The 24,354-nt window shown below is 32.6% G+C and overlaps 1 protein-coding gene across 1 annotated transcript; it reads left to right on the forward strand.

Annotated features, from left to right (window-relative positions):
* The first annotated feature begins 6,529 nt into the window (after positions 1–6,529).
* On the forward strand, positions 6,530–13,969 carry LOC120153695 (beta-hexosaminidase 3-like). The gene is made up of 14 exons (XM_039165605.1): positions 6,530–6,896; positions 7,124–7,198; positions 8,996–9,031; positions 9,127–9,238; positions 9,536–9,606; positions 9,750–9,880; positions 9,981–10,046; positions 11,059–11,159; positions 11,264–11,323; positions 11,460–11,493; positions 12,053–12,151; positions 12,226–12,285; positions 12,976–13,226; positions 13,752–13,969. The coding sequence occupies exons 1-14, from the start codon at positions 6,561–6,563 to the stop codon at positions 13,916–13,918; spliced, it is 1,599 nt and encodes a 532-aa protein (XP_039021536.1). The 5' UTR covers positions 6,530–6,560; the 3' UTR covers positions 13,919–13,969.
* The last annotated feature ends 10,385 nt before the right edge of the window (positions 13,970–24,354 follow it).

Raw genomic sequence — 24,354 nt, forward strand, 5'->3', positions numbered from 1 at the left:
GTGGCACAAGAGACAAGACCATAATAAAATATAGAGAACAACTTGAACTAATCATTTCTCTCTATATGGATGTTTATGGACACGCAAGGTTTAACACACACATAACTCATGCACATTTGTGTGTGATAATGCATGAACCATAAATGGAGCAGAAAAATGAAGACAGCAGGCAGCATAATAGACCAGAGAAATATTAAGGTCTTGAAATGAATCCCAAAATTTACAGTAGAAGTGGGAAGGCCGACGGACTTGCAAATGCTGGAGTTAGTAGATCAAGTCATCTGCTATCTGTATTTCCCCAGTGATTCTTAGAGTTTGTAAGTAGTTTTTAACCCGAGTTTATTGCTTTTTGAATGCCTTGATAATAAAGGATTCGGCTTTTATACCCCAAAGGAATCAATTGCCTAAAACAAGAACGTTTGTGTATCGAAATGAATTTTTGTTCTACTAAATGAATAGAAAGATTACCGACTGTGATATCGCAGCCACCAAAAAACTCGCCTTGGATGTAAAGCTGGGGGGAGGTAGGCCAGCTGGAATACTCGCTTGACGTAGGAGTTCATTCTCGAGTATGTTTATGGTTTCAAAAGGAACATTCAAAGAATTCAAAATCTGCACCACAGTACTCGAAACCCCACACTGGGAAATCCTTGGCTCCTTTCATGAAAAGAACCACTTGTCCGATGTCACCACTTAATGTATTCTTTAGTCGAGGGGGCTGCACATAAAACCAATAACGTGGGAATACAGAAACAAAACCGATCACAATTTTATCACACCAAAAAAAAAAAACAGAAGAAGTACAGTAATATATGAAATTCAATGGATATTGTTATTCACCAAATATATGTTGCGATTCATTGATTTTCGAATCTTAATCTTTGTATTTTCATTCCACAAAATAAAAATACATTTGTCGATTGAATGTTATTTGGCTCCTATCGTTATATTTACAATATCTAAGAGATTGTGAGTTTAAATAATTTTATATATAACTATTTTTGATTAAGAGTTAAAGATGTAAGTTAGACACTGTAATTCATATTTAAAAATAAAAATATTTTACTGATAATTTATTATAGTTTAATTTCAAACGTAATTATACAATAATACAAATATTAAAAATGATATTTTATGTAGTAATTTATGGACTATTTGTGTAGTAGATGACTTCCCACGGGAGCTTAAACAGAGCGTGTGGAGGAGAGCAACACAGCCTTGAAGCTTTGCTTGTCGTCGTCACCTAACGAATCCGGTTGAAGGCTTTCCACTTCGAATTTGGATTTCTAATCCATTGCTGATATATCCCAAATAAAAAGAATGGTACATTATACGTTTAGTATCTAAATTATCAGTTTTGATCTATTTTAATATTTTAATTTTTAATTTTTTCAAAATCATATTTAAAGTTTAGTTTTTATTTCAATTTAGTACTTCTATTCAAAAGTTAATATTAATTTTTGAGAAAATTAAAAGTTTATATATTAAAATCAACCAAAACTAATAGTTTAAGTACTAAATATGTGAATTTCTTAATGGTGGGGTAATGTATAGTTCACCTTAAAAAAAGAATGTAAGTAACTTACCAAAAAAGAAATCAAAGTAAATGCCAAAATGCTACAAGAATTATTATTTTGGTTATTATAAGCAACGTGCACCCATCATCTTGTGATAAGTTTATTAATAATATACCGACACAAAACCAAAGTAGTGGAAAAGGTAGCGGAATTCCTTTTCATTTTCGTTAATTGCGCATTATTTTTTTTAATATTTCTTATATCATAATATTTCTTCATAATTTTTTAAATCGTTAATAATTTACTCTCATTTTACAGACGCAATTAATAAAACTAAAAATCTTTAGAAAAAAATAATATTTCCTTCGATCATCGATAAGTTCCATTAGTTACACATTATTTTTTTCTACATATTTTTTACACATTAACATCCTCAATTAGGGCCATTTTTTATAATTTTCTAGAAATTGATGTAAAAATGTAGTTTTTAAAAATATATATTTAAAAATTTAAAAGTTGTTATTTATCATAAAGTAATTTTAAAAATAAAATATTTGTTTTAAATATAATATTATCAAAATAGACACTCAAAATCATATAAGGACGAAACAATGAAAAGGTAAAAATTCATCCAAAAAACTTGAACAATAGGTAGATATGAACATATCTGACTACTTAACTACTAAAAGACTATCAATAAACGTAAATCAGAGTCAAACATCGTGAGAAAACCATCTACAAATGCATGTTGCGTATCCAAATACAATTCGAGAATTCGAAAAGAGGGAAGATCAGTGGGATAACGAATGAGCGTCATATTGATAAATCACGAAAACGTCAAATTCAATCATGAGAAAAATAAATAACAAAAACAGACAAAAGATATAAGAAAAATCCAAAAATCGTGCCAAAATGCAAAGAAATTGTCATAAATACAAAAAAATCATATCTAAAGTTATTAGAAACATAAAAAGTAATGATACAAGATAAGAAAATAAAAAATGAAGAAATATTGACGACCACGATCAATACTAAGACGGATGTTGTCGGCTACCGATGAAAGATGAAAAAAGAAAAGAAAAATAAGCAATGGTTTAGAAGTTCATAATAAATTTAAAATTAATTACATGTTCAAAATAAATATAATAAAAAATATATCATTTTATACTCAACAAATTTTTTTAGAAGATTATATAAAAAATTAAATTTCTGTCAAATTATGTATTAGTTTAATAATCAATTAGAATTAAATAAATTGAAAGTAAGGGTGAGCTTTCGATCGAGTTGAGTAAAAAAATTAAGTTATTCGAGTTGTGGAGTCTTATTTATAACTTAAACTTCTTTTGATATATTTTTTTTCAAATAGATTCAAGTTTTTAAAATTTGAGTCGAGTTGTTTGAGTTTTTGTTTAAATTTAATTATAAATATTTATAATATTATTTTAATATTTGATTCTAATTTAAATGATTTTCAATAATCATATACAATACATATATATATATATATATTTCTTTATATTTTTTCATATGTGATATACATATATCATACAAAGTTGAGAAATTCAACTCAAACTTAAAAATAAATCCACTAATTACTAATAATTTCGAGTTATTTGAGTTCTATTTTACAATTCGACTATAATATTAAAAAAAAATAGAGTCAAGTGTAATTTATAAAATTACGAGCCATGTCAAAAAATAATTTTTCAAATTAAGTCAAGTTTTACTCTACCCTAATTTTAAAGAAAAAAAGAAGAAGAAGATTAGTTTTTATAATAAAATTGAAAATTGTAATTTTCAAGATTGGATGGATAAAATAATTTTCTTACAAGATGAACAACCACTTTTAACACCCAAAAGTATTGCGAAACGCAACCTTAGTCCCACTCCCACACATGTTCAGGTTTATTAATAGATTAAATTTAGAGATTGGCGAAAAGTGATTGGACGAAACAAGATTTGTACAACAAAGCAATCAAGACCATATCCAGTCACAATCCCACGAGGGATGCTACTTACAAATACGTAGGTATGATTTTATGTTAGATGATGAATTTAAATTTGAGAGAGTGAATTAAAATTTTAGGGGTAGAAATAAATTTTTAATATAAAAATGTAAAAAAATTTAAAATATGTGATAATTTTAAATTTTCAATTAACGATTACCCTAACTCACCCCTCGATCCATCCATATATACTTGTTTAATTTAGATCCCTTGTTTCTCTGGCGTCAACATTGGATGTCTAGTTCCACCCTTCCACGATTGCTTTGAGCAAACACAATGGGGAAAAAAGGAATAATATTAGAACAAAAAAAGAAGGTTTCATTAGCCATTAAAAGAATGGATAATTTTGTTTTATCAATCGTGCCATTTTTGGTGGGGTAGAGCTTTGAAAAACATGCCAAAATTTTGAGATATAATTGGGCCATTTATAATTGAACTATCCATAGACTATTGGTCTAATAACTTTTTTGATCCTCAAACTTTTAAAGGAAGTTATCTTACTTCATCTTTTTCATCTATTTTTACACTTTAACTTTTAGTTATTGTTAAATTGAACAAACTAATGGATAAAATAATATATTTGTTAAATTGACGTCAGTTATTATATCTTTTCACTAATAATGATGTTTTATTTTATGTATATATATTTTTAAAAATAGTAAGAAATAGTAAAACATTTTAAATATATATATATAGTTAATTTGTTACAAAAATAACCACATCCGAAATTATTTGAAAAAATACCCCCAAATAACCCACGTCGCGTTCTGCGAAATGCATTTAAAGATTTTCGCTTTCTACAAAACACGAGATTCGTCGACGTGGAAGAACTTAGACCGATAAATACACAAAACTCAGGTCTTCAAACACTTTTTACGGAACGTAAGGTATTCCTATGTGAACCACTTGAGGATATTTTTTCAAATAATACTAGTTTAGGGTATTTTTTAATAAAATAATAAAAATGGTTTTTGATTTAAAAAATCCTAAATTATTCAAGTTTTAAAAGTTATCAAATTTATTAAAAATGTAAAAAAAATGGCCAAGAGACAAAATAACTTCTGACAACTTAACAAACACGTTATATTTTGTCAATTAGTTGAATTTATAAAGGGGAAAAAACTAAAAACTTGAAATTAAAATATATAAAAAAACAAGTGTCAAAATAGTTTTTTTATTTAAAAAATTGAATATCATAAATATCATTATGCCTAAAATATTTTATGAATATTTCCATGTTATTTGACAAACTCTGTGTGTCATATTATTTGTAATTTAAACAATCAAATCAATAAATGCCATTTTTTTCATTTCGCATCTAAAATTGACCAAAATTATTTGATTTAGCAACCATTAAACAATCCCTAAATCTAACATCTTAACGTTGACATATTGGGAAAAATATCCCTTAGTGTTAACCGAACAAATCAACAGATGCAGAGTACAATAGACGACAATTCAGGAGCATCAGAATCTAATACAAAGGAAGGTAAGACACCCAAATGGAAACGCTATTCCAGTTTAGCCAGCCCCCTTTTCTTCCGAGTTAAATAAATAAATACGCTCCTTTAAATTAGGTAAATAATTCCAAATTATAATAATAATAGTAAATTATTATTAACCTAACGGCTAATGGGACCGTCATTTTTGGTGTGGAGAATAATCATCATCATCATTTAATTAACAGTCTGGTTTTGAATAGTTAGCCTATGTATATACCTACACCTATCTCATTCTCAGCAAGTAAATGTTCAATACATATTAAAAATGAATATGTATGTGAAATAAAGCAGCCGGACATAAAGAATAATAATAGAAAAGCATTATGTTAGTGTTCATAAATATCGTTAGCAAACTATTTACCTAAATATAATCCAAATTTCGTGCTCATTAAAAGATTATTGTAACTCATTCCCTCCAATTTCATACTAAATATTTTTATTATTCTAAGGATGATGTACAATCATATAATTATGAGTTGTGGACTTCTTCGGTTAAATAACGCGGGTGGAATTTTTTTATACAAAAAATGCATGTGTTTGAGAATTAATTTGAGATCTAAATTATTTACTATAGTACACGTAGAACTTGTTATTAGAGAATGACGAGTTTTATAAAATATAATAAATAATGAAAACTCGTCACGAGAGAATGATGAGTTCCATAGAATTTTGTTTCAAATCACACGATGAGTTATTTTTTTAACATATTTTATGGAATTCATCACCTTATTGTGAAAAATTCCACGTACACAATATGATATAGATCCTAAAATAATTCTCAAATACTATTTTTCAAAAAAAAATTCCCACCCAAAATATTTCCAAATTTTAAATTGAGTAATGCATATCCGGAAAAATCTATAAATAAAATTAAATTCTTACAAAATAAAGTTACTATGAGAATAACTTTGTAGGTTTAACTTATCAAGTGACTTTTTGACCTTAGTGGTTAAAAATAATATTTTTATCTCTTGAGATATTAAGTTCAAGTAGTTGCGTATAGAGGTGTATGTTGTTAATAACTAAAAAAATCTAAACAAATATTACTTTATAATCACTCTAAACTATTAAAAACTAAAAAAAAATCACCATAGTGAAATAATGAAATACACTCACTGAATCTAAAAAAATAGATATGTTAGAAAAGGATCGAACATCCAACAATTTGTAATACATTCATTAAATATTTATAATGAGATAATCGTTTCACATAAATTCATATTATGTGTTTGATTATAAAATACATTCATTAAATATTTAATTATTACATACAATTGTAAATTTGTAGTAGAAATGTAATGGTATCTTTAAAGTATACAGATAGCAGGCATGGTACGGAAATACATGTGGATATGGGAGAGTGAATATAAAACTACAAAAAGAGGGAAACCAAATCCAAATTTATTATACTTTTTAAATACCTTTTCACAAGCGGAGGTAAAAAAAAATGTAGGTAGCTTAGTTGCCTGCTTATAAATTGCGATTTGCAGATATCAAAGTAAACAAAAAGCGGGGGAAAGAGACAGAGGAGAAATATGGGGAAAATGGTAGTAAGTAAAGCGTTGTTTTATGCTGTTGCGGTGGTGGCGGTAGTGCTGGGCAATTCGCTAGCAGTTAGCAGCGCGAGCGAGAATAGTAAGGTGAATATATGGCCAATGCCGGCGTCGGTGAGTTACGGCGGCGCCCGCCTTTACTTGGCCAGCGATTTCGCGTTCTCCTCGGACTGTGAGTCTCAAATACTCAAAGACGCATTCGACAGGATGTTTGCTGTCATCAAACAGGATCATGTTATCGATGCCAATTTCTCTGTTTTCAACCGTTCATCTCTGCTCCAGGGCCTGCATATCGTTGTTTCCTCTCCAAACGAACAGGTTCCTCTTTTACTCTTTCCATTTTTTATTCTCATTTTTTTTACCAGAAAATGAAAGATAAAGCTTTGAGATGGACACAAGTTCAAAAACAAAATGAAAATCGAGGTTGTTTCGTTGTCTGGGAATGTGGAAAGTCGAAAATAAATTTTGTTAATTCATTATAAAAGAGCGGAGTGTTGAAAACATTTGATTTGAATGTGGAAATTCACCTGTGATTTTGATTGCAGCTGCAATACGGTACCGATGAGTCCTACAAATTAATGGTCCCGTCACCGGAAAAGCCGGGTTACGCCCAGCTTGAGGTACGCCGAGCAAATCCTATTTCTTGATCAATTACGCATTAAAATAATTTATGTTATTGGTTTTTTCAATGGTAGGACGTGTCCTTTAATTCTTCTTAGGTTGATTAATGTACATTAAAATTACTCTGTTATTGAAAATTTAATATTAATTAAGAAAGGTGAACTTTTGACCTTATATTTATTCATATACTGAAATTTGACTTATGTTTTGGCAAATAAAAAGAACTGAAATAAGCGTCAACCAAACCATTCCAACAAATATGTATGTTAAGTTGGGTGAACAATAATCTGAAAGTTTTAGCTGTAGATAAATGCCTGTTTTTTTATTTTACTTTCAATTTCCAAGCAATGTAGTAGTTGAATTTTAGCTTGATATTAAAATGTCTTTCATTGACCTACCTCAAACAAATTTGATTTTTTTGGGATTGCTAGTTCATCGTTTCAAGCCTAACCTAATTTTTTTTTTTTAGAATTTTTTAACCTAACCTAAACTTGTACACCACACCAAATTCACTGGTCTGTCTTTGGAAGATATACGCCTTTCAAGTTCCTTTTCTAGTAACCTAAACTTCCATTTTTTTTTTTACAATTTTTTAACCTAAACGCTTTATTATATTAAAAACTCCTATTAATTATTTTTTTAGAAATAACTCTCATGTTAGATTAGTTAAAAAAAAATTCCTAAACAGCTCATGTAGGACTATCTTGTGTCATATAAAACACGTTTAATGGACCTCGCGTTTTATAGGGCGCGAGACCCATCAACTTTTTTAAATAAAATTATTTAATATTAGATAAAGACAATAATAAATACATGAAATTCACTTTTCGTAAAACGTAAAATCTGACACGCTTTTTGCAGAACGTGAGATATCCTATGTTGATAGTTTGGGGGTTAGTTTTCTAAATTCTAACTAATCTGACATGGGGTTATTTTGTCAAAAAAATAAATTAATTGAGTGGGTTTTAATATAATAATGCCTAACCTAAACTTATACACCACACCAACTTAACTGGTCTGCCTTTTGAAGATATACGCCTTTCAAGTTCATTTTATAATTAATTTGTAGGACTCGTCGGGGTCTGTTGTTTTCAGTCGTGCGGAGTATATCACGTTTCTAGAGCTAGGATGTCGAGGTGTCATATTCCGGACTGTTTCGTTGGTGTTGGAGAAGTGTTTCGAAATTGTAGCAGCATGTCTTGCCGCTTATCGATCATGGAGACTGAGGATTGATCTGAATTGAGTTAGCTTTGTGGTTCCGGTTTCCCAGTTTTTGAAGTGGTCTTGCTTATTCATAGAATAATGTCAGTAGCTGTGTTCTTGGTCTATGCTTATGTTTTAGAGCAGAATGTCGTTGGGATAAAGGCTCCAATTGAATTGAGTCAAGGGCATGTGTCTTTTCTCTATGTTGGAGGTGATGTAAGTCACACGGTATGCTGGTTTTGGCTCGGGGAGTTTTGCTTCCCATAAGTGTGGACTGGTTTGCGGTTTGTTTGCCAGAGTCCGTTCGGATCGTGTATACTTACATGGGTACTCTTTTTCCTCCATTTAGGATTAGGGAGTTTTTGTTTTGTTTTGTATGTATACTTTCAAATACAATACAAAACACCCCTTTAAAAAAAAACAAAAGTTCCTTTTCTTTTTTATTTCAGAGGAGGCAAATTAACGAAAAAATGAAAAGAATACTGACTGATGTTGTCTGTTGAAGTAGGACGAAAAACTGCAAAATTTCCTCTCATTATATTATACTAATTTATTCTGACTTTAACTTCTAATCTTATAACCAATTCATGCAGGCAAAGACAGTTTATGGTACTTTACATGGGCTTCAGGTTAGTACCAGTATAATTCTTGTTGCCAAGCTGTCATTATAGGTTATTGCAAATTAAAAAATTCTTATAATGTAGCTTGTTATACAATGGTGCAGACGTTCAGCCAATTATGTTATTTTAGCATTTCGAGGAGGGTCCTTGAAGTTCACATGTCACCATGGACTATTATTGATCAGCCAAGGTTTCCTTATCGAGGCCTCTTAATTGGTGAGGCACTTATCTTCTAAGACATGTTTAAGCGATTAATGGTGTTGATTTCCTTTGAAAATACAATGTCTAGGGATTTCATGTTGCTACTGCTTTAGTTGTTAGTTATTATCAAAATATATTGTTTTACTGCCCATTTTGGCCATTCTACGTTCTCAGCAACCAACATGAAAGATGGAATTGCAGCTAAACTGCCAATCTTCAACGTTGGAGAAAATTATATGATAATAGAATAATCTTTTATCTCTGTTTTCTGTTTCAAAATTATGATAAGACTTTTTTATCCCATTGGCACAGATACATCTCGTCACTATTTACCAATGGCAGTTATCAAGAAGGTCATTGATTCTATGTCCTATGCAAAGTTGGTAAGTAATGCATTAATAACAGATTTCAGCCGGAGTTCTTTACTTCTTTTCCCCCTCATTGTTTGACCTAGTGGATTGTTTTGTTTAATGCACCACCAGAAGAATTAGCCTATAAGTGGTAACTCTTTCTTGCTTTCATACAGAATGTATTGCACTGGCACATTGTAGATACACAATCTTTCCCTTTGGAGATACCATCTTATTCTAAACTGTGGGATGGTGCTTATTCACCCTCAGAGCGATATTCAGCTGCTGATGCTGCTGAAGTTGTGAGGCATGTCGTTCTCGTCTTTTTCTTTCACATGTATCCAAATGATAATTACTTTTTTGAGTACTCCAATTCTTTTTGACCTGTTTACTTTTAACCTCTGCAGATATGCTCAAGAAAGAGGAATAAATGTAATGGCCGAAATTGATGTTCCGGGACATGCTCTCTCATGGTACAATATGCTTTCTCCATTCTTGTAGTAGATTTTCACCGTTGCTAGTAACATGCTTTCTTTTGAAAATAAGCAATACTTTTTAGTAGACGAAGATGCTATTTTTTTTCCTGTCATGAAGATTATCTGAAAATTGCATCTAGTTCTTTTTCGTAGATAAAGATGCTATTTTTTATATTTTTTAAATTAAGCTTTATCATAATTAGTCACCTTAAAACTGGAACTTTTAACAATGATTATCTCACCATAGATCTCTTGGGTGGAGAAGGTTTAAGAAATTTTGGATGATAAATTGACAAAATTATGGGCAATAGCTAAATTGCTTAGTTTCTTCTGTTCTAGAAGAAATAAGAGTGGTTTTGTGGTGCAACCTTGACATTGAAGAAAATTCTAAGACAAGGACATGCAGTATGAGAGAAAATTCTGTGCAATAACCGACTATATGGTTTTAAGGACCCAAATTATGATAAATAGGTCTTCTTAAGATATATTGAACTGCTTATAATTGAATACACACAATAAGCACAGATATTACTGCAAACTTGAAGTCAGGATATGTCAAAAAAATTTAGGGGTAAAGTACACAAATGGTCACTAAACTATGTTGAATTGATCTTTTTGGTCACCGAAGTCTCAGAGGTTATAAAATGGTCATTAAACTTCCTAAGTGGTTACAAAATGGTCATTAAACTTATTGAACTGTTACAAAATGGTTTAATGACCATTTGTGTACTTAACCCCAAAAATTATATGCAATTTATTGGCCTTGTCCTAAAATGTTTTTAAGTAGCTGTGTTTAAATTCTTTAAGAGAAATGATTATCCTTCTCTGTGGCCATTAAAGGACTGTTTGGATATTTAATGTATACTATAATACATGATCAAATGATCAAATGTGCCCAACGAATGCAGATAGATATTGCAAAATTGAATTCAAGATGCATGGATGCCTAAACTTATATGCTTTTAACCTTTTCCTAAATGTTTGAGTCAACGCAATTTCAATTCTTTAGGGGGGTTGGTTATCCTTCTTTATGGCCATCTAAGGACTGTAAACAGCCTCTTGATGTCAGCAATGAATTTACATTTAAAGTAATAGATGGAATTCTTTCAGGTGATCTCCTTACTTACCCCTTAATGACATTATTTCTATCAAGAAATGTCTGCAATTTTTTCTTTCCTTTATATAACAAAATGAAAATGGAATTCTTGTTTCAGATTTCAGCAAGATCTTTAACTTTAAATTTGTTCACTTGGGAGGTGATGAGGTTAATACAAGTGAGTTAAAACTATACTATCTTATAACTCCTGCTTCTATGTTATTAATTTATTATAGATATATTATGTTAATTATTATCTCATTAATCTGAGTTTAATAGTTTTATTGATCCAACCTCTTGATTTTCTAATTCAGCTTGTTGGACCATAACTCCTCGTATAAGCAAATGGTAAGAAGTTCTTTTTTTTTTTTTTGATTTGCTACACCATTGAAAGAAAATGAATATCTATTCGGTTTATTGGCTTAATCCTTGTTACAAACTTTATGGAAATGATACTATTGTTCTTTTTCAAACACCTTTCCTGCTTATTGTTATTCTGAGTAACATCCATGTCCTATTCTTAGGGAGAAGGAAGGATTAGCATGTCACCTAGGGAAGTATATGATGCCATTGACTGATTGAAAGAGAAGCTTCTATGTTCTATTGTTTTTAGTGGTTTTTGATGTAATATTATGTTAGTGACCTTCAACTAGTGGGAAAAGATTTAGTTTTCTATTCATATAGGATTAGTAGATTACCTTTGTCATTCCTTTGATGCCCTCGGCGCTGCTTAACAACGCCGCTGTGGAAAATTACTTATTGTTGTTCTGTTATTTCATGTAAACACATGAACGTCATGCTTCGAAACTAATATAGTTCCTTTTGATCAACATGGCATGATATTATCGTGTTCCTGAAATCTATTATATCTAGCAAGTCTCTTACTTTCTTGCTGCCTGGTTTGCAGGTTAAAAAGGCATCGTATGAATGAATCTCAAGCTTATCAGTACTTTGTCTTGCGAGCACAAAATATAGCGTTATCCCATGGATATGAAATTGTTAACTGGTATTCATCTTATACAAGAGCTATTTAGTCAAACAACATTATTATACATCCTATTCACATACAAAGTATCACAGGGAGGAGACTTTCAATGACTTTGGCAGTAAATTGAGCCGGAAGACTGTCGTTCACAATTGGTATCTCCTACTCTCTGTCACTCAAACCTAGAGAATTTATGCATTTTGTTCTTCTGTAGGCATGATGCTGCATCCTTTTGCAAAGCGAACTTTTAGAAAATTCAAAGCAAATGCTACATCTTTTTCTCTCCAGACTGTTGAGGGGAAGCAACCTATAATTCTAAGTAGGTTAAGGTGCCGAGGTGTTGAATTCAAAATACCCTCAAATATATTCTAATTGAATTTATCACTTCACAATTTAGAATAGCAGGAATTCTTACTACTAAAGGGCATGAAAAAGTTAAATTGTAATTTCTTTTAAATAGTTAATTAACTTGAAGACTTGCAAACTGTTTCCAGTAGATTCCATAGCTTTTGCATGGAACAAGATATTATATAGAAAATTAAAGAAATAAAGCCAAAAAAAAAAACACTAGTTGATCAGTATCTTTTTTTGGCATTTCTTTTAAACTTTATTCTCTGGTTCATCTTAAATTTTTCCGTCTAGTTTTATAACAATTTTTTATTTACATTTTTTAAAATGATTATTAGTCTGATCAGGTTCTGAAAATGCTGGTGATAAAATCTTATATTCCTTATATATACTGCCTGAGTTCACTCGAGGTGATGATGCAATACCAATGTTGTAATATCTATTGCTTGATTCATGAATTCATATGGAAGAATTTTCGCTTAAGATTTCTTTGGCAGGCTTGGTGGAGGTGTTGCTCAACGAGTGGTTGCTTCAGGATTAAAGTGTATTGTAAGCAACCAGGACAGATGGTACCTGGACCACTTGGACACCCCATGGCAGGAATTCTACATAAATGAGCCGCTCACAAATATTACAAACTCGAAGCAACAGAAATTAGTTATTGGAGGGGAGGTATGCATGTGGGGTGAAACCGTTGATGGTTCTGATATTGAGCAAACCATATGGCCACGTGCAGCTGCAGCTGCAGGTACTTAATATTGATAATAGATTGCATGCATATTATGTGATATATGATACAAAGTATCATGAGTTTCTCGTTATAGAAAGTAAAATCATGAAACACATTCAACATGCTATTTCTGTTGGCCCAGAAACAGGTTCTGAAGTTTACCAGATAACTTTAAGGTTTGCATAAATAGCTAACTGTGTTTCAACATCATTGATGGCATTATTAGCTTCAAGTTCAGGAGGAATTGTCAATCGATTAATATTTAACAGTAACTGTCATCCTTGACTCGAGTATGAAAGATAATCCGAGGAGCAAAATCTTTGATATGTCATTTCGATCTGGCTTTAACTTAAGTGATGCTGATATTCAGTTACATATAGACAGAAGCATAAGCATGCACCTATGTTGATCTAAATGATCAAGTGACCCTCATCGATTATAGTTTTGATTTATTATCGAAAACTGAAGTATTTTCTTGACATTGATGTTTCATCGCATTGGTGACATTCTTCTTTCTCCTTCCCATCTCGATCTGAATTGCAGAGCGGCTATGGACACCCTATGACAAGCTAGCTAAGAATCCAAGAAAAGTAACCGGAAGGTTGGCACACTTTAGGTGTTTACTGAATCAAAGAGGAGTTGCAGCTGCTCCGTTAGCCGGAAGCGGCCGTGCTGCCCCCTTAGAGCCAGGTTCTTGCTATAAGCAATAAATATAATGTGTTGAATGACTTCCAGTGATGATTCCCAATTATGAAAGAAATCATTCGACTTATATTTATAGCACTTACATAATGGAAACTTCTAATAAAAAGGCTATATAATGTCACCGATAGATCAGGGTGCAAATGCTGTTTTCTTATATGTTCACTAAACTATGGGTGAAAGTGGGTTGAATGTCATGTTTTAATTTTCAATTTTCAATTGACATCGATATTTATTCGATCCTCGAACAACTCGTACACTCTCACCTTCACAAAGATAATATTTGCTGTTTTATTATTATTATTATTATTATATGCCTGTAGGGAAGTACTACAGGGTGGTAAGTTGTTAGGTTTTCTGAAGTCATAGATTTTTGGAGAATTCTAAGGATTTATAAACTAATATAAGACTAAAAAACGTCGCAACAGAAAACATGAACAAACCTCTAATAAAACAGGTTTAGCAGTACCTAAAATGTTAACTTATTTGTAATATATTAGATTGTAACTATTTTCAAAAAACTTTAGATGGTTTAATTGGGAAACTATCTTACAAGTTAAAACACAAAATGCTATAAAGTGGAACTAGAAAAGTTATCAATGTAGTAACATAATAGGTGAAACCTAAAATATTATAAAGGAAAAAAATAACTTATAAACAATAAATGTTATGAATATTAGTAATATTTTAGGTTGCGCCTAAAATATTACCAAAATTTAAGATGATAGAGCATTGGATTTTTCCACGATAATAAAATAAGTTAAAAACTAAAAATGTTATGAATATATATAAGAAATACGGTTATGCTTAAAATGTTACCAAAGTTTAAGCTGATGGAGCAGTAGATTTTCTCACGATAAGAAAATAAGTTAAAATATGAAAATGTTATGAATATATATAAAAAAATAAGGTTGAATATATATAAAAAAATAAGGTTGCGCATAAAAATGTCATAGTTCAGTAAGAAATAGGTTGCAATATAGAGTGTTAATATTTTTATTAATGAAACGGTTTATGCCCAAAAATGTCATGATTTACTAAGAAATTGGTTGTGATATGAAATGTTAATATTTTTATTAATAAAATGGGTTGCACACAAGAATGTTATGGTTCACCAAGAAAGCAACTTGTGATCTAGAATGTTAATTTTTCTATTATAAAAAATTCAAAAGTATAGATATTTTTTCAAAAATATCGATATTTTTGAATTTAAAGAAAAATATGAAAAATGAGGAGGCTATAAAGTATCAATATATTTTTTTGAAAATAACCAGAATATTTTATTTATCAAAAGTCGTATCAAAAAAAATCTTGCCAAGTACATACTGAACAAAGACAGTCGTGACTATCGAAAATAAAATATAATAACGATTGCTTAGAGATAACCTAATAAACAAAATCATTAACAAGTGAAACAACAACATATATAAACCGAACACACTAACGACTTTGAGCATCAAACATGGAGGAGAGAAACTTAAAGAATAACTAAAATGGTCAATAGAAAAAATGATTTTCCCTTAACAACAATTTCATTCAGTACATATAAACTATAATCAACCACGATGTACATAAATGAACTGTCTTGTACAAACGAACAGAAGAATCGACATTAGGAAAGCAATCAACCATGTATTCATGAAAAATAAAAGACCGAGAAGAAGACTAATAAAACAAACATGCACCAAGAGTCCAAAAACATAGGTAGCCATGATACTATTTACAAGAAAAAATGCCATGAAAAATTATTATAAAAACGATAAAATAGAACTAAAAATGACAGCTTGACACCGTTGTCATGAAGGAAGAGAATTTGAAAATTGTCCAACAACTTTGTGACTTCCGCATAGCACTTTATGGGTAAGGTTTTCTTTTTAAAATGTGTTTATGTATCAATATTTTTACAAAATTATCATTACTTTTAAATTTGAAAGTTAAAATAGCATTTTTCATATTTTTTTAATTTGAAATTATGAATATTTTTTAATAGTATTTATATTTTCAATTTTTTTTAAAAAAAATGAGAAGACAGTAAAATATCGACATTTTTCTAAAAGTATCAATACTTTTAACTTTGAAAGTTAAAATAACATTTTTCATATTTTTTTTAAAATTAGAAAGTATAGATACTTTTAACTTTAAAAGTTAAAATATCATTTTCTATTTTTTTTTAAATTCGAAAGTATCGATACTTTTGGAAAAATATTCATACTTTCAAATTTTTTATAATAGAAAAATAAAAAATAATGATCCAGATCGCAACTTGCTTTCTTAGTGAACCAAACATTATTGTGTGCAACCCATTTTATTAATAAAAATATTAACATTAGATCACAACCTATTTCTTAGTGAACTGAGACATTCTTGAGCGCAACCCATTTTATAAATAAAAATATTAACATTTCATATCACAACATATTTTTTAGTGAACCATGACATTGTTGAGCGTAATCTATTTTATTAATAAAAAAATTAATATTCCATATCGCAACCTATTTCTTAGTGAACAATGACATTCTTAGGCACAACCCATTTTATTAATAAAAGTATTAACATTCCAAATAGCAACATGTTTCTTAATGAACCATTATATTTTTAGGCACAACCGTATTTCTTATATATATTCATAACATTTCAGCTTTTAACTTATTTTTATGGTGAGAAAATCCAAAGTTCTATAAGCTTAAACTCTGATAATATTTTAGGTGTAACCTATTTTATTATTAAAAATATTAAGATTCCATATCACACCTATATATTAGTGAACCATGACATTCTTGGGCGCAACCTATTTTATTAATAAAAATATTAACATTACAAATCACAACATATTTCTTAGTGAACTATAACATTATTGGGCGCAACCTTATTTCTGATATATATTCGTAACATTTTCAATTTCTAACTTATTTTCTTATCATAGGAAAATCCAATGTTCCATCATCTTAAACTCTGATAACATTTTAGGCATAACCTAAAATATTAATAGTATTCATAATATTTACCATTCATAACTCATTTTCTTATCCTATATAATATTTAAGTGCAACCTGTTATATTATTCTGACTGATAACTTTTCTAATTTCAATTTATAATATTATAAATAATGCTTTTAATCTGTAAATTTTTTTACTAATCACACCATTCGTTAGCCTTATTTTAGACGTCTCACAATAGAACCCTTATATATATTTTTTTTGCTAAAAAAGAAATGTTAAATTCAATTCAAGTTTTCATTTCATTTGTCTTCTCGCGGTTTCATTCTTTTAAAATAATTAAAATTTGATTTTATATCCTTACAAAATAAATAATAATAGTACATCTTTATAAAAACCACTTATAAAGAAGGCGATTTTCCCAGTATATCACCGGTGATCGGTATTATTATCAATCTAACACCGGTCAGACTATATTTCCCGATCTAACACCCTTAGCAGGAAAGTGCGCCCCCTGAACCGCGCTATATGCTGATTTGGCTCCACGTGGATATAGCGCGCGCCCTGCCCCGCGATATACGGTGATCTGGCACCACGTGGGTATAGTGCGCCCCCTGATCCGCGCTATACCTGGATATCTGACACGTGGGGTATAGCGCGGTGCAGAGGGCACGCTATACCCCTAAATACCCAACCCTTTATGTCCCCATCTCCCTATAAATACCCCATCCTCAATCACTTTTATCACACCAAATTCTCTCAAATTCTCTAAATTTCTCTCAAATATTCTCTTTTTAAGGTATATTTTATAATATTTTTATTATTATGTTTTTACTTTATTTAATATTTTATTAATATAATTCTTGTGCAGATATATAATGGAAGGCAGTCTACTTCGCTTGGATGGAAATCATATATCTATACACTTTGCTGATACGGTAACATTTTAACGTTTTAATTTAATTTAAATTATTAGTAATATTTAGTTGATTGATTTAATGCATGATTATTAGATTAAGAATTAAATATCTCGACACTTTACTGATACGGTAACATTTTAACGTTTTAATTTAATTTAAATTATTAGTAATAATTAGTTGATTCATTTAATGCATGATTATTAGATTAAGAATTAATTTTTGTAATTATTTATTTTTAGGAGAAGGACCGTGTATTAGATCCTTTTATTAGGAATCTTAAGTTAGTGATACCCAGCCGTGTCTTGCCGTATTTAATAGAGGTTGGATTCGATTACATAGGTAGATATTAGGGTCACTGTAAGATAGAGCCAGACCTGATTTCTGCCTTAATAGAGCGGTAGAGGCCGGAGACCCACACATTCCATCTTCCGTGCGGAGAGTGCACGATCACGCTTGAGGATGTTTCTATGCACCTGGGGCTTCCGGTGGATGGAGATGTGATATCGGGGATAGCTTCCGGTTCTTGGACTACTTTGTGTCGGGATAGTCTAGGACGTGTCCCGAAAAATTTTATCGGAGGTAGGATACCGTTAAATTGGTTAGATGCTAATTTTCGGGAGTTGAGCGCAGTCGCCTCTGAGGATGAGGTTAAGATGTATGCACGGGCATGCATACTGCAGCTGATAGGAGGGTTGTTGATGCCGGACAAATCGCGCAACCTAGTTCACTGCATGTGGTTGCGACATCTTAGCGACTTTCATCTCGCCGGATCATTCAGTTGGGACTCGGCAGTTTTGGCTTTGTTGTACAGGGAGATGTGTGGAGCCACTGACTACAGGCGTAATGCTATCGGCGGATGTCTCCTACTGCTGCAGTCTTGGGCATGGTATCGATTACCCTTTTTATGTCCCTTTGTGAAGAACCCATTCGTATTTCCACTACTTCTGAGGTAATTATAAACCTGATTTTGTATATTAATAATTTTATACAGCGTATAATAATTTTTTCCCTTGAATAGGTGGTCTACTAATAGGAAAAATCATCAGGAGCTACCTGATGATTTAGAAAAAATTAGGGTGTTAATCGATCAGAAGGCTGGCACACAGGTATGAATTTTAATGTTTAAAAGTCGATTTTAGATTACAGTTATATAATTAGATTATTATTTTGATAAAAATTATATATTATTTGTTTTAGTTTGAATGGGTGCCATATTCTACTGATGATGTGAGGGCGGTGATCCCACCTGAGTTGAGGGGTCCATTAGATGTTTAGATGGCGATGGTCCCTCTGATCTGTTATGCGACCGTCGAGTGGCACTCCACTGATCGCGTGCTCCGACAGTTTGGTTGTTTTCAACCAATTCCGGAAGCACCTCGCAATATGGATGAGTTGCATAGCTTAGATAGATGCGGCAAGACAGATATAGATTGGCTGGTGAGGCATCATGGGTAGGTCGTGTTGTGGGAGTATCGACATCGGCGCCTTCCCCGTAGAGAGCCCATTTTTGATGACCTCTTGATGTATGCTGAGGATTATTATGAGTGGTTCAACAGTAACGGGAAACTGTTTATACTTCCCGAGGATGCACGAGGGCAGACATTTCCACGACGTCAACAGAGACGTTCACCGACACAACACCATCGTCCCCCGACTCGTGGACGGAGAGCAGGTGCTTCCGGTTCATCCTTAGCTGCACCAGCAGGACCTTCCCAACAGCCACCGCAGCCATATATGATGCCACAACCATATATGATGTCGCCATCGCCTTTCCATTACCAGATGCCGCCGCCGCCGCCTTCACCTGGTTTTATGACCCCGCCATCGCCACCGTCACAGATGACCCCTCCTGGAGGCTATTATGGGTCTATGTTTGCAGATCTGACTTGGGGTTCATATGCTGAATATTTGGCGGGTTCATCCTCATCACCCATGGCCGCAACACAGACACCTCCTGTACAGTTTTCACACTCAGCGATGTCTGAGTTTTCCCAGTTTTCGTATGCCGGTGGGATAGTCAGTCATACACCTCCAGGGTCCTTATTCTATGGAGGTGCTTCATCGTCATCAGCTCCTCATCAGCCTGATGTACCTGCTCAAGACGACGATGATGACGATGACGATGGTGACGACGATGATGACGATGACAACGAGGAGTCAGAACCAGTGATACGAAGAAATCCTCATCGAGACCGACAGCCACCGCCATGCGGAACACATTCACGACGTAGGCATCGATAGATTTTTTGTTTAATTGTAATTTGTTATTATTTCTCATTTAATACTTACTTTATTTTGTTAAATTTGTTGGACTTTTTTTTAATATATTTTAGTTAATTTTGTTTATTACCATTTAATATCAGTTATTGTAATTTGGTTATCATTTACCATTTTATTCTTATTGTAAGTTTGTTGTATTTAAATATCAATTGTTATTAGTTTGATAAAATTTAATAATTGTGTTCATTTTTTTAATCTTCATCAACGATTATCGAATGACATTAACTTGAAGTAAATGCATATTAAAATACAAGAATTATTATTTGATAAACAAATACATCATTTCCTCATCAACTGTTACTTGATGACAACATAAGTGGACATGTTTTTCTAGTGTGTCCTGGGTTTCTACAATGGCCACATCTTCTGTCTTGTCTAGATCTTTCTTGAATATCCATATCGCAATGAATTCGATTGGATTTTGGACGACCACGCTCCCTCAATAAACTCAGATTTGGTACAATAGGAAGCCAATCTTGAACCTCATCAGAGTCTTTATCATTACCTATGGGGGGAATCTCAAATTCGTATACCTTAAAAACTTCAGATAGTAGGTATACGAGATCCACAAAATAGTTGTAGTCTTGACGTGTATGCGAGCAAGCTGCTATCACATGAGAGCATGGATACTTCAGAGCTTGAAAAAACATGCAGTCGCACGCTCTGTCCCTTAGATTTACTCTTAGCGACATAGCTTCAATCCCTTGAAGAGGTCGGGGCAACTCTGTGACACGAAATATTTCATGCCTTCTAGAGAAGCTTGTTACAGACATTACATTTGATGCAACAATTTTTTTTTATGTAGATCTACAACTAATCTAGGGTGCTAGACATGACCGCCTTGCATCCAGGTTTGAGTTTGTCCCCCGAGCTTCGCAAAAAGCGCCCCCAAACGAAAATATATAATTTTTACCAAAGCCGCTACAGGTAAGTGACGTGCACCCTTTAAGGTTGAATTGATTGCCTCAGCCAAGTTGGTCGTCATGTGTCCATATCGATATCCACCATCATATGCGTTCGTCCACATTTCTTTATCGATTAGGCTGATGTATTCGTAACCTTCCTCGTTCTTCGCCCGCAAATCTTGAAGCATTGATTCAAACGTTCGAGGAAGTAGTTCGTAACCTGATCAAAAAATGTATAACTTACTAACTTACTTTCTTTGCAAAATTAAAATGATCAAAAATGTATAACTTACTAACTTGCTTTCACTTACCCATGCGCACAATTAATTGACGCTCATCATTTTTCTTGTACCTTCCATGATAGTTCGTAGTAATGTGTCGGAGACAATACCTATGTTGGACAAAGGGTGGTTGTCACATTGGACCCAAAGACTCCATTGATGCTTTGATCCCAGCTCTGCGATCTGAAATGACACAAATTTTTTCCCTCGTGATAACATGTGCACGTAAATTTCAGAGAAAAAAAGCCCAAGAATCTGTATCTTCTCCTTCGACAAGAGCAAAAGCAACTGGAAGAATGTTGCAATTTCCATCTTGGACAACTGCCAATAATAAAACTTGCTTGTATTTTCCATACAAGAAAGTCCCGTCGATCTGGACCACAGGCTTGCAGTATTTGGCAGCATTAACACACTGTAGGTAACTCCAAAAAACCCGGTAGAATTGGCATCGATTGCGAAGAACTCGATCATTATGGTATGCATAGGAGGTTTCGAAGTCCATAATTGTCTCAGGATTCAACGTCCGCACCAACCTAAACTAACCTGGAAGTTCATTGTAAGATGCATCCCATTCGCCATGAAGTTTAACAATGGCATTTTGTTTTGCCAACCAAGCTTTTTTTATAGGAGACGGTGTACCCATACTGCGATTGTATAGCTGAAATCAACACTGCAACAGCTATATGAGAGCTTGCTTTTGCCATGGGCATGATGACTTGGCATATCACTTCAGAGTCCAAGTTCAGATGATCTTGGCTGACCCCTCCAGCACAACATTTGTGAGGACCGTTGTATACTATTAGTTCTCATATATTGTTTTTCCTCTTCATTTTCGATAAGCGAACCATCCAATTGCATACGTTTTCGCGTCGGGCACAGTAGTATACATATTTTTCGATCGTCGATCGGTTGACTCTGGACTGAACAGAATTACAGATATTGTAAATTTTGATAGCCATCATCGCTTATTCTTTGCTTGAAAACTACATGCCTAAAGATAACTCACCATCATTTATTGATGAGTAATATCCATAGTCACCGAGATGAGGCATACCGCAAATTCTGGCCCGTACATTGCACCATAATCAACTTCATACATGTGTGCAGGAGGGTCAATTTGTGCCATATTTCCTGGAACTTCATCACCATCGGAGTTGAATTGATGTGATTTTGGGTTAATGAATAGTCCAGTCTCAGCACTATCCGTACCAGGCTCACGAAGCGGTTCTTCTGGTGGAGATGATGGTTCCTCCATGCTCTCCACATTTAGGTCGAAGAACCTACTACTTGCACGCCTTCCCCTTGAACTGGAAGGCATATCGACATTGAGATCGAAAAATCTCGTAGTCGAATGCCTCCCCCTGGAGCTTGAAGCCATCGTGTCAAATAGAAATTGCACAGATGGTTGCGTCGATGGCATCTCCATATTAAGGTCAAAGGGATTTGCAGATGAATGTTTTCCCCTTGACTGGACGCGGTGTTGCCATACGTATTGTTCATGGACCCACCTCGGTACATATCATAAGGAGTTACGGATGAATGTCTCCCCATTATGGCATTAAAATCATTACACATTATTGTAGTCGGGCTGTCAACTTGATCAACTTGTTCAGCCAGCCCATAGTGTGAGCTTAAAGATTGACCTCGAACAGCACGCACTTGAACAAAATTTGCATACATCTCAATAGCGGCGTCTGAATAATTACTTTGAGCTTCAACCATCATTTGAACATCATCATTGTTCGAAAGTTCGAACGCTGTATAAGTTAAAGACAACAATGATGTTGGAAATCTGTACTACAACAACGACATTCTTCTGTTACTTCCAACATGAATCTTCCTCGAAATCTTCGTTATTAGCTCCTCAAGAGTTATGTTTCTTTTGAATGATATTTTAACACGCTCATTTGATACAAAAACAATGCCGGTTTCATCTTCTCGAATTTCACCATCATAATAAACAATAGCTGAAAGTCGTGCCATTCTTTGAGTTTAAAAGTGCGACAATATTATATCTGCAAAAAAATAACTTAAACAAACATGATTAAATAAATTATATATGAACGAAAATATAACACAATAAATTTTTTACACATCAACGTAAATAATTTAAATAATATAATTTTATATTATTACCTGCACCGCAAAACTATTTCGACGTATGCTCCCGCTTTTTAATTTTACAAACATAAAAATTAATTGAAAATAATTAATATAATATATTTTTTCAAATAATGATAATAAACAATAAGTATAATTAAAAATTATAACAAAATTACATTATAACGAAAAATCACACGAGCTTCTAAATCAAATTTGAGAAGATTACGAGAATTATTACTCGTTGAAGGAATTGTTGTATTAATTTATAAGAGAGGAGAGATGCGAGGAGATGTGAACCGGATGAGAGTATTTATAAGCATATAAGGCGCGGTACCATTATAAAAGATATAGCGCGGATCAGGGACCGCGTTAAATATAATTTTGGTACGGCGTATAGTGCGGCCCCTGATTCGTGCTATACCCCTACGTGGCGTATAGCGCGTATCAGGGGGCGCGCTATACCCCACGTGTACCCAGTCAGCGTATAACGCGGTTCAGGGGGCGCGCTTTCCTCCACGTGGCGCCAAATCAGCATATAGCGCGGTTCAAGGGGGCACTTTCCTGCTAAGGGTGTTAGATCGGGAAATATAATCTGACCGATGTTAGATCGGTAATAATACCGATCATCGGTGATATACCGGGAAAATCACCTATAAAGAATGTCTTCGGGCTTAAATTGAAATAAACCTAAATATATTTCATATATAATAAAATTGTCATTCTCATAGCAATATTTTTCTTGGGTAAATTACACTTATGATCTTTAATTATAGGAGAAACTAATCTAATCATTAATTTTTTAATTTTATCAATTAAATCACTTAATCATTTAAATGATGTCAAGTCACTTGTATTTAATATTCTATAGAATAATTGACGTGACATTTAACAAAATTAATACAATGACACATTTGATCTTTATTTTTTTTACGCATTGTATCAAAATAATATATTTTTATTAATATAGGATGATTACAAGATAGTATTGAGCGTAATTGATCAATACTATCTTGTTATT

This window comes from Hibiscus syriacus, unplaced genomic scaffold (genome assembly GCF_006381635.1).
Source record: "Hibiscus syriacus cultivar Baekdansim isolate YM2019G1 unplaced genomic scaffold, ASM638163v2 tig00111105_pilon, whole genome shotgun sequence".
Lineage (NCBI taxonomy): Eukaryota > Viridiplantae > Streptophyta > Magnoliopsida > Malvales > Malvaceae > Hibiscus > Hibiscus syriacus.